The following is an 11,946-nucleotide window of genomic DNA, read 5'->3' on the forward strand; positions in this document are numbered from 1 at the left end:
TCTGGAAGTAGATGATCTTTTTTCCAAATTGCTTAATTTCCTCTTAGAAGTGGTACACAGTAAAAAAAAAGGATAGAGGAAGAGAGGGTAAGAGAAAGAGAGGGAGAGATGTTAGAGGGAGAGAGGAAGAGAGGGAAAGAGATAAAATGGAGAGAGGGAGAGGGATAAAAGGGAGAAAGGAAGAGATAAAAGGGAGAGAGGAAGAAAAAGAGAGATAAATGGGAGAAAAGGAAAGAGAGTTAGTAAGAAAGAGACAGGAAGGAAAGAGAGAGAAAGAGGGAGAAAGGAAGAGAGAGAAATGGAGAGTGGAAAGAGAGATTTTTTATTATTATTATACATTATTATTATTGTTATTATTATGATGATTGTTTTTATTATCAATATTATTTTTTGTTATTATACAAATTAGGATGCCAGAATGAGAGTGAGTAGAAGGGAGAGTGATAGAGAGAGAATAGATGGCCAGAAAAAGAGAGAAGAGAATGAGGGGAGCGAGAGAAAAGAGAAAGGAGAACAAAATGGGGGGTAAAATGAAAGACAGTGTACAATTGATTAAAGAGAAATAGAGAATGAGAAAGGTAGATACAAAAGGGTGAAATGAGAATAAAAGAAACTGCCAGCATAGGCACAATATGCGAGGGGGAGAAATGGATTGGAATGACAGAAAAGGGTGAATGAGTACAGAAAAGAAGAGATAAAAGACTGATATGTAAGGAGAGATTGAAATAAAAGAGAAGACAAGCAAATAGGATAAGGTGAAAAGCCTGTGAAGGGCAGACTAATATAGGAGTAGACTCAGTCGGTTCCTTGCTATGTCAAGAAGCACGGTCTCGGAAAATAGGAAGTGTCAAGCTGGATCACCGAGTATTCACTCATAGAGACAAGCCAAGTTATTACCGTAGTACCAATCACCCATACTAAGAACAATCCTTTATACTATTCCCTTTTCTTTACCACCCTCACTGTTCAGAAACAACAGGGGGACAATCCTATTGTGTGTGTGAGATCCGAAGAGCATTGTGACAGAGCTGTCAGGAGTCAGGGATGGGAGGAGCACACAGGGAGTGGAGGAGAGAACACTGGATATGACACTACTACTCCCCTCCACAGCCTGGGACATCCAACTACTACGTTCAATCATCGGAGCATACATCGCAGCCTCCGATCACACTGTACCACTGACAGCTCACCCTGGAAGGGGCTGGATCAACTAAATCATCACAGATTTGCTGGGCTAAAGCAGCTTCTGGTATATACAGCTTACTTTGGATTTCTACAGACATCGAGACTGGAAAACTGGACTCTCCTCTACTCATTGGATCCTACCTCCTAATAGGAACTCCTGGGACTAAAATCCCCTACCCATTGCAGATAAATGATGCTGTGCATGATCTAAGCTGAGGACTAGAGAAGACTTACCTGGGAATTTCCATCATGCTCCCAGTGGGGATCATCCTGCTCCTTTCACATGCTGGTAATTCTTCTTCCTCTTATTATTATTATTATTATCATCTGTAGTCTAAGAGTAAATCAACTATCTAAACCTGTCTGTATGTGACAGGCGGAATGTTATTATTTATATTATCATTACTATTAATATTATTATCATCTATAAAGTCTTAGAGTAAATGAGAGTAACTTTTGCATGTCACAAGCATGGCAAGTGGATTATTATTATACATTTTATTATTATTATCTATATAGTCTTAGAGTAAATTAAACTGGTGTAAACACTTTTGTATGTGACAAGCATGACAGGTGGTGATGAACCTGCATAACCTGATCTGCTGGAGTAAAGCCATTGTCATGTAATGGAATAAAGAGAACAATGTAAAGTGGTAATGAGAATTGAGATCTTTATTGTTAATGGGTTTCCATCACCCTGTGGGGTCTGGTGATTCTGTTTGTAGATGCGAATCCCATAAAACACTATCGAAAAGGGCACCTGTCGCTAAGAGAAGCCTTGCTGGGATCATTTGTAGGTTTTATTTCATAATACTAACAAGAACTGCTGAAGATAATTAATTGGTACAGTTAACCTCAGTGAATGTGAATGTCAGGTTTAGGTGCTTAATATTATTTGCCAGGTTCTAGGAGTACATACATATCTTTGCCTGGTTTTCTGTGTGAAATAGCCCTGTCAGTCACGTTGTATCCCCAGGACTAATTTTCAGTGCTGTAAGTACTGGTATTGACAGCTGCACTTATCATACTCAGCAGGGACTTTACAGGTGGTAAAAACCTCTTTGTTCATTTTATAATGGGAAAATCAGTGCAAACTTTGGCAAGTCTCTTTGTCAACACTGCTTTCCACATTAGCTACAAGCAAGTTCTAAGTAATATACTGACTTTTAGGATCAGATCTCTTTAGATAAATGGAGGCGATGGTCTTTGCATATGACATTAATAGAGCACCTGTTACTGCCTTTGGTTGTGCTTACAGATTTGTATTCTCTTGTGATAGTGTTTACAGGTAGCATGTGGCTATCCAGCCAGCTTCAATGTTCTTTTTTTTGAGGGTGTATGCCAGCCTTTCTTAACCTTTTAACATGGAGGAACCTTTGAAATAACTTTTGGGTCTCAGGGAACTCTTGCTAATAATTAAAATATCTACAGCTCACTGTACATTGATGTGAACAGTGAACTGAGTTATAAGACCCACGGCTGATCTATGTAACACAATTTCATGTAATGATAATGGTGCAAAATAGATGATATTAATAGGGAGAAAATAAATTCAGGCAGTGCAAAATGTAGTAGTCTGTGGAAAAATGCCCCATTAGATTGGTGATCAGTGAAGTGCCTACTTTTCTGGTGGTCAGTGAAGAGCTCCCTTAGATTGGTGGTCAGTGGAGAAGGACAATCTTAGTGGTGGTCATTGAAAGAGCACTCACTTACATTGGTGATCAATAGGAGAAGGACGCTATTACACTGGTGATCATTGGGAATAATGTTCCTTACATTGGAGCTTATTGGGAAGAATGCTCTCCTTGCAGATAACTAAAAAAGGATTGGTGTCAGTGGTTTCTTGAGATGATTTCAAACAGGCTGAAATGAAATTGCTCAAGTATCAAGGAACCGCTAGCTAGCATTCTCTCGAGGAACTGGTGGATGCCAATGAATTCAAATATAATACACAAAAAGGAATCAGAGGTATAGATCAGGGGTGCTAAATCGATTGTTATAATTACACTAAAGAATTTTGGAATAGTAATACAATACAAATATAATATGCAATAGTAATAAATAGACATAGGAAACCTAAAAAATAAAAGGTTTGCTGGTAAAGGTTTGCTTGTAAAGTGAAAAGTGCAGTGGTTACGTGTAAAGTACAGTAACCCAAAGCAACCAGTTAATGCTGAGCGGGAAGCACAATTAAGGCTAGGTTTACACCTAGGCGACCCCTGACCGCTTGGTAATCCGCTCTGTTTTGTGTACGATTGCCACGCGGTCGGGAGTCGCCAAGGTGTGAACTGATCGTGCTGTGGGTGCCATTATCTTCTAATGGCACCCCAGTCGCGCCATGTGGATTGGGCAAAAAAGCCGCGCGCCCTGTGTCGCAAAAAAAGGTACAATCGCTTTTTTTAGCGATTGCCGCGCGGATGTCACCCCATTGAAATCAATGGGGACGCAAGGCAATCGCTGTGTGCACTAGCACACAATTGCGCGGCCCGGGTGTCGCGCAGTGTGGTGCACGTGTGAACCTAGCCTAAATATGATTTCTGGTTGGCTGCTGTGTGCTAATGCACTTTATGTTGAACAATTTGCCTTAAGAGAAAAACCTGAATGGTTAAGTACATGAACATAGCAGTGATAGATTTCAAAGTTAAAGCATGCAGAAAAAATGCATTCTTAGTGTAAACAAACCAGTTCATAATAGTTTAAATATGTTGATTCTTTAGCCCCTGCAATAAGCTAATGATATACTCTCTTTTATATTAGATATACAGGGTTATTTAGTAGGGGATGTAACTCTCTCTGACTGCAACAATTTGATTTTGCCCTGAACCCACCCAAACAGTCTGCTGGCCAGATGCAAAACTCAAGCAAAGGTCTGGATGTTTACCTTTAGTATAGTTGTAGTTAACTGCAGCATCCCATCCCCATATGTGCAGGCAGTCTGGTTTTATACTTGAGCAAATTTGTTTGGATTTGATTAGAATCTTGCTTTTTGAGAAAACAAAACTTAGCGGCAAACCTCCAATTATTCCCCAAATATTGACTTCAGGTACGTGTTTGGTAGAAATTAGCTAGCATCGGGACAGTACCTGAGCACTTGAAAAGGCAGCAAGTAGAAAGATACAAGGCAGGTTTTACCTTGCAATAGAAATTAGAGTGTATTATATGACAGATGATAGCCATAAACATTGTACAGTGGCAGGACAGTGCAGCTCCAGATGGCAGCAGGCATCAGCTACCATCTGGAGTAGCAGAAAAAAGTTAACTATAACCACCCCCAAATCTGATGGTCAGAGCCCCACTTTGTCCAAGCTCTTTGCGTAGCAACTCCTGCCCTCTATTATTAAGTGGAAATTAGAATATTAGTACCAGATTCCCATCTATTTGTTTTTCATGTTTTTACTTATATAAGTTTCTTATTTTTGTTATTAAATTTCATATGTATTTACTTTTTTCTGTATTTTTGGTATTGATGCAATGGTTGGGATGCCCACAGCAGAGGTCAACCACTGGAGGAATAGCTGCAGGTGGAAGACCTATGGCCATCCACAGCGCAGGGGGAAGGGCAGACAGCAACACATGGAGGGAGGAGGTTCTACAGCCAAGGTGAAGGGAGGGCTTCAAAGAAGAGGCAGATGTGTAATAAGTGGCAAGCCTTGCTACTGTTCTTCATCCTGCTGCCTCTCCTTTCACTTCTCTAACTCATCCTCCCTCTGCACATGCTTCCCTTCCACCTTTACCTCTTATTAGCATATTTCTACCCACTATCACAATTTTGTTATGCATTTTCATTTTTGGCATAAAACATTTTCAGAATTACTTTTACCCGCAAGGCCGTCCCTGCCCTGCTTAAGCAAACATGGGCAGAGACCGCAATGCGAACTGGGTAAAAATAATGGCATCCGGGAAGGAGGATCCAACTGAAATTTGTGGGGCCACAACATTTGGTGGAAGACTCATTTCAATCCCCCTTGGTAATCGTTGGCCTTTTCCTGTCAGCTTTTCTCCAGAGACAAGGTGAGAGGGGCCTTTCCACAGAGTAAAGCCTTGAAACACAAGTCAGCATTTGCCAACACCCACCATCTCCAGTGACAATATTCCCAAGTCAGGTTTTTGCTGGAGTGGCCCCAAAACCCCCACACACCCAGCACCTGTACGCCAGATTGGCACGTCAACTGCTTCAATACCAGCTGAGGGAAACAGCTCCCTTCCTCTAGTTCATAGTTCATGACCATGTCCTATATGTCCTAACAATTTCCCACCCACCTTCACAATTTTTGATGTATTTGTTTTGTTAAGCATTGTTTACAAATTTATTTTTTATACTTTTGTTTATCCCTTGTAAAACAACTGACCAAATTTTAAAGCCACACCCCAGGCAAATGATAATTCACACATTGCAGTGGCTGTTCTTGAATGCAAGGGGGTGTGCCAGAGCGCTGACCTGATGTTGAGGTTGCTGTTTTGCTTTGGTCTTGTTTTGCAAACAAAGTGGACTGCTGGACTTGTGATCCCTGAAATTAGGCAATCCATTTTTCGATTGTATTCCTAAGAGATCTCCAACACATCAAGCTCCCCTCTACAATGTTGTGTCCTGTCCAGCAATTAGACTGGTGACGTAGATGCTCGATATATATTCATGGTACCTGCCTAGGTGAGGTATCCATGACTTTATGCATGGCTATATGCTTTTTCCATGGTGCACATTGTACCTTGCTGGATATTCATCTATTACACTTCTCAGTTAACGTTCTATAAAATCTCATAGCGTAGGTCTCTAAGTGCTCCACTGCAAACAGGTTTTTTACACTAGATATAGTTAATGCCCAATGGTGGGGTGAAGCTGCTTATTGAAATCTTTTGACTCTAGGGCTGTTCTTCTTTTATAATATTACCAATCTGCATCACTGTGAATGTGAATATGACAGTCATGTTTTTTTTTTGTGTGGAAACTTTTCCTGCATGAGACTTGCAATTTACAAATTTCATTCTACACATTTCCGGGATATTGTGCTGGACTATGTTTCTATTAATACACGTTAAATGTATTCCATGTTTGCCAGATCCTTCATCAAAGTTTGCAGGTACAATATTTGACAGACGTCTGTTTTTTCATTGTCGATGACACTACACCACAGGGGATGAAGTCCTTCTCTTATGAGATTGACAATAGAATTCCATTATTTGATTGTTCTTTCTAACAACTGGTGGAAGGCTTTTAAAGCATGTTATAACTCCTGGTGCCACTGTGCATTGTTCCTCTCGAGAAACACATTGTAAATCAGGTGTCTTTGAAAACGTGTGGAGTGTATTTCTAGAACATACGAATAAGAAATTACTAACTGCTCACTTTAAGGCGCATCAATAAAACATTGACTTAGTTGTGGGAATTTAAGCACAATTTTCAAGTGAAAATGCTGTGAGGTTCCCTCTCCACGACAAGTTACTTGATCCAGTAATCATTTGACATTTACTTGGAGCATCTTCTATAGACATACAAAGTTGTAAGTCCACAGAAGACACTTCAGAGAAGATATCTGGAGAACTTGCATTAGTATGCCAAATAGGTGGAGATGTGGGGAACATCCTCAGTTTTTTTAGTATTGTTTTGAGTCTTGTTTATACGTCTTCTTTTTTACATTAACTCTAGGTGCTTAAATTGGGCTTTCTCTGGACAATGTGGCTGGTTACTTCTAAAGGTTTTTAACAATTCTGTCAGCCTTTTTGGCTATACATTGAAATAAAGATTTTTAATATTTTTCTAAGCCATAAATTGTTTCTTTGTTTCTGTCTTTGGAGGTATCCCAAAGCTTTTGTATTGTGGTCTTTACATTTGATATTATATATGAAGTCAGGTTACCTCCATTTGTAATTGTTGTCTAAATTGTAATTGAGAAATACTTGAATACCTCCCCTTTTGCTAGTCATTAATCTGGTTTATCCAGCCGAAATGGGTAATCTCAGCAATAAAAATATGAAGTTCCAACCTTTCCGCACTCCATTTTTAACCAGGTACTTTAAATCACACATTTCTCCTTATAGTTAAATGTGAATAAAAAAAATGAAAGGCTCTCCACTACTTGACTGAACATTCTTAATACAGGTTTATGAGGCTGGAATAAAACTTTCTCCCTCTAGTAGGCTTCTTTCCATGTATAATACAAACAGTTACCAGAAGTATAGTGGATAAAAAAGGGACTGACTGTAATTATCTATACCACCTTGACTTTTCTATGACTGTCTGGTGTTAATATGAAGAAGGAATTCATATCACAAACTAGATGACATCATCACCTATTAAACATGAAGGGCAAAGTGAAATGTTCTTGGAAAAACCACTTTACTTCCTCATAATGCTGTATAATGTAATATTGATGATTGCTTGCAGCATATGTACCATTATGAATAGCTTACCATACAGAGAATGCAACATTTCCAAAGCAGATTATGAATGTGCAAAATTGAATGCCACATGATCTGAGTGACCATGAATTCTCATCCAAGTTCATTAAGCAAGCATTTATAATAAAAATATATCTATATAAATATCATTTACAAATGGTAATAGGGTATAGTGACTGTGTGTTTTCCTTTCTGAGGTGTTTTCATCCAGCCACTGTGAGTATATCCTTGTTTAATCAGTTTAATGTGTGTACATTGGCATCACATCAATACTGATTTAAGCCTCAAAACATGAATCATTGTCCTGGTTAGGTCAGTGGTGTATAGACCTTTGCATTTTGGGATGGCTCAGTGGCCAGCAATTATGAAACATATTATTTCTAATTTTGCGTATCACATCAAATACGGTACCACACAAGCGCTTATTTCACAAGCTAAGGGATATGGGCATAGATGAGGTGGTGTGTACGTGGATAGAGAACTGGCTACGGGAACGTGTCCAGTGAGTATCTGTAAATGGCACCTTTTCAGAGTGGGCTAGTGTAATGAGCGGTGTTCCTCAAGGATCTGTGCTGGGTCCGATACTGTTCAACCTATTCATTAATGATATCGGGGAGGGAATAAATAGCCATGTTTCCGTGTTTGCAGACGATACAAAAATAGGGAGGGTACTAGAAACGGATCGTGACAATATAACATTACAGGAGGACCTGGATAAAATAGGGGAGTGGGCAACACTATGGCAGATGAGGTTTAATGTCGATAAATGCAAAGTAATGTACTTTGGACATAAAAATAAACAAATAGGCTATACCATCATGGGTATGCCGCTAGGGAAGTCAGAAATAGAAAAAGATTTGGGGGTCATTGTAGACCACAAACTGAATGGTAGCTTGCAGTGCCAGGCGGCGGTAAACAAAGCTAGCAGGGTCTTGTCCTGTATTAAGAAGGGGATGTATTGCAGGGACAACTCTATAATTGTGCCTCTGTAAAGATCGTTGGTTCGCCAACATCTGGAATACGCGGTCCAGTTTTGGTCGCCGGTACTGAGAAGGGATGTCCTTGAACTGGAGAGAGCCCAGCGGAGGGTAACAAAACTAATTAGGGGAATGGAGGACCAGAGCTATGAGACAAGGCTTCTGACCTTAAACATGTTTACGCTGGAATTAAGGAAATTAAGGGGGGATATGATTCTCATGTACAAGATGTTCAATGGTGACAGCAACATTGGCAACAAACTGTTTGAGATTAACTCAATTACAAAGACTAGAGGCCACCACCTAAAGTTGGTGGAGAAAAAATTCCAGCACAATGGGCGAAGAGGGTTCTTTACTGTAAGAGCGGTTAAGGTCTGGAACTCACTGCCATCGGCAGTGATTTCAGCCAAGAGTGTAGATTTGTTCAAGAAACTTTGATGTGTTGATTTAATTCTTCATTGATATGCTGTTTGGGGCGACCTTCTTTGTGCTTGTGTCCAGGCAAGGCAAAGCAACACGTTTACTTTACTTTCCCCCTCCACATACGTCCTTCTCTTTGCTCCTTTTTTGTAAGCTTGAAGCTGACAGAAGACCGAAGACTCTCTCCCCTCCCTTTTGTGACAGCTTGGGCCAATCACCAAGCATTAGGGCTTTTATATAGGAGCAAGGGGGATGAGTCACATGCTCCCCCATACATGGAAGTAACAAGCATGATCAAACAGAGCAGCAGAGATTGAAGTCAAGGCGAGTGCTGATCAGTGGTGAGTGAAGATGTCCTGCTGGGGAGGAGGGAAGTTAAATTAATTAGTTGGTTTGTCCTGCATGGGCCAGCAAGGTTTGTTTTAAGAAGTAGTAAGTTTTTAAGGCTACCCAAAATAGCAAGCAATTATCTCAGTTTGAGCATCATTAGTGGTAATAGGCTTTGTTTAATGTTCTATGGGGTGATAAGCATCCCTGGTGGCTGTAGGCACTCCTTGAACAGGGCAATTTTCCAACTCTTCTGTAGGGCAGTGGAAAGAATTAAAGGACCACTGTGTGCTGCTGACACGATTAGACAAAAACCACAGCAGGTCTTGGCACTTCTACGGGAAGTCTAATAAAACAACTTTGAAACCATGTGAACACAATGCCTTTAAATCAGCAAAAGGCTTCAATCTGCCAAATGTAGCAGTAGTTATGTCCAGTAATATGTGAAGTAATATAATTGTAGATACTGGCTTTCTTCTTAATTTCATAACAAAATACATGTTTTAAATAGAAGTACATGTTTACAACAGCAAAGAAGATACAGTAAATGCCTGACTTTTGGCATTTAGCAGTCAATACGGTCTTTGCTGTTAATAGAAGTCATGTACATGTAAAATGTTACATCTGGTCCACAAAGCATCCTTGTATTACTATCCAATACTGAAATAAGAATCTGATCTAACAAATGATAGGGACTGTGTGATACAAGAGAGGCATTGAGAAGCACGTGATGTCTTCAGTGTCCTGGAATCAGATTACTCTACCCGCTTTGACCAAGTTTGTAGTGATTTTCTTAGATTTTTGAGGCTTTCACGACTTTTCTGAATTTTGGTCTTAATACTTGGAAAGATTGTAATGAAGTGAGTGAGGTTACAAGCCAGTAGACCTAAACTTGGCACATATATGTACCAAATAAATACAGACGAGCACAATGGCAACTGCCTCACTGGACAAGAAGATTCTGTGATGGCATACATCACAAAGAAAGCCTTTTAATTATAAACTGAGGTAATTTGCTTCAGTAGTGTGAACCCTTACTTTCAGGACTTTTGCCAACTGGACCACTCCAGACCTCCATGAGCGCACTATTTATGTCTAATGAGGCAATATTTTAAAACTTTTCCTGCCAATTCTCTAGATTGTTTTATCTCTATTGGCAACATGAACCCTGAGGAAGGGGGTGTTCCTCTCAACATGAGTTGGCTGAGTTCCTCATTATAGGATTTTGCTACTACTGATGCTTTCTTTGTGACTTCTTACACCATTCCTAAAGAACTTGATTGATTAGTGAGGCACTTGCCTTTATACCTTCTCTATGGTTGTATGGGTTGAAAAGAGTCTGTTCATCCTTCATTTTGACCTCTTTTGCATGACTTCTTCTGCGTTCAGTCTAAACTGATTCATGAGTATGGTACACAGTTTTCAAATAGATCATAAATACTTATTTCATGTTAATATATTAAAGTTAATCTATACCCATTTTTTGGGATAGATTGGGGAAGAATTCAAACTCCTGTCAGGTTTTACTGCAGTCAAAGGCTCCTTCACTTCCTGTCTGGTATAAAGTTTGTCCCCAGGACAGGAAATCTCTTAAACAGGAGCACAGACAAAAGCAAAATCCTGTTTTAATTTAAATAGGGGACTGCTAGAACCTTTGACAGCTTTTTACTGTTGTCTGTTTCCCTTTTGCAGATTTTCCCTCACTTCCTGTATGGTAAAGGGTTGTCCTAGGGTTGCCACCCGTCCGGTTTTCAACCGGACAGTCCGGGTTTGGCGTCTTGTGTACAGGTGTCCAGCCAGCGGGCACCCGTACACACGACACTCTGCTGACACCGGCACTTTAAATTTTCTCGCAGATGCGGCTGCGAGGTCCTTGGTAAGTGCGATCCACGGCAGCCGCATCTGCCTGAAACCGGATCTTCCTCTGAGCTGCGGGCAGCCTGTGTCTGTTTACAGGTGCCCGCAGCTCAGAGGAAGAGTCGGGTGGCAAATCGGCAGCAGCAATGCAGCGTCAGCCTGCAGAGACTCCCTGGAGGGCAGAGCACAGGATTCCAATACAGCAGCAATGGACGGCTGGCCCCGCCCACTAAGGGGATGCTGCCGGGATGAAGTCACATGGGTGATAGCCACGCCCCCTAGAGTGACAAGCCAATACACAGGAGATCCCAGATCTGCAGCGTTGTGGTATGTATACTGAAGAAATTCAAAACTTAAATGTCATCATCTGAGGACACATACACCTGTAGCACTTATTTATGTATAAATGTGTCTGCAGTGTATATTCGTGTAGATGGGGTCAGGGGTCATTAATAAGTAATGTGATTTAAAGAGACCCTGTCACCTCATGCATATCTCAAAACTTTAAAAAAAATGTTTTTGAATAAAGTAGGTGAGGGATAAAAATATTTATTGGTGTTTTTTGCCATTCTGCATCCCACTCGAGACTTCTCTTTGCTTCCTGTCATGTAAACATAACAGGAAGTGAGAGCAAATGTCTCCAAAGCATGCCTCCCAAATTTATATAGAGGGATACTGGCACCAGGTGCTGGAACAGGCAACCCTCTTCCCTAGGTGCTGAGACATTGGGAAAACTGTCCTGGGGATTGGTTGAAATGCACTGGCGAAACTACAAGGGTCGCAC

At 40.5% G+C, this 11,946-nt stretch overlaps 1 protein-coding gene across 1 annotated transcript in view; it reads left to right on the plus strand.

The window, feature by feature from the left end:
* Nucleotides 1–1,310: 1,310 nt before the first annotated feature.
* The window catches only part of LOC108797605 (GDNF family receptor alpha-2-like), a 39,923-nt gene continuing 29,287 nt past the window's right edge, over nucleotides 1,311–11,946 (plus strand). The window contains exon 1 of the mRNA XM_018569228.1: nucleotides 1,311–1,474. Coding sequence (XP_018424730.1) covers nucleotides 1,435–1,474 — 40 coding nt within the window. The 5' untranslated portion in view covers nucleotides 1,311–1,434. The remainder of the gene's footprint in view (nucleotides 1,475–11,946) is intronic.

Source organism: Nanorana parkeri, unplaced genomic scaffold (assembly GCF_000935625.1).
Source record: "Nanorana parkeri isolate BGI_ZX_2015 unplaced genomic scaffold, ASM93562v1 scaffold1306, whole genome shotgun sequence".
NCBI classification, from domain to species: Eukaryota; Metazoa; Chordata; class Amphibia; order Anura; family Dicroglossidae; genus Nanorana; species Nanorana parkeri.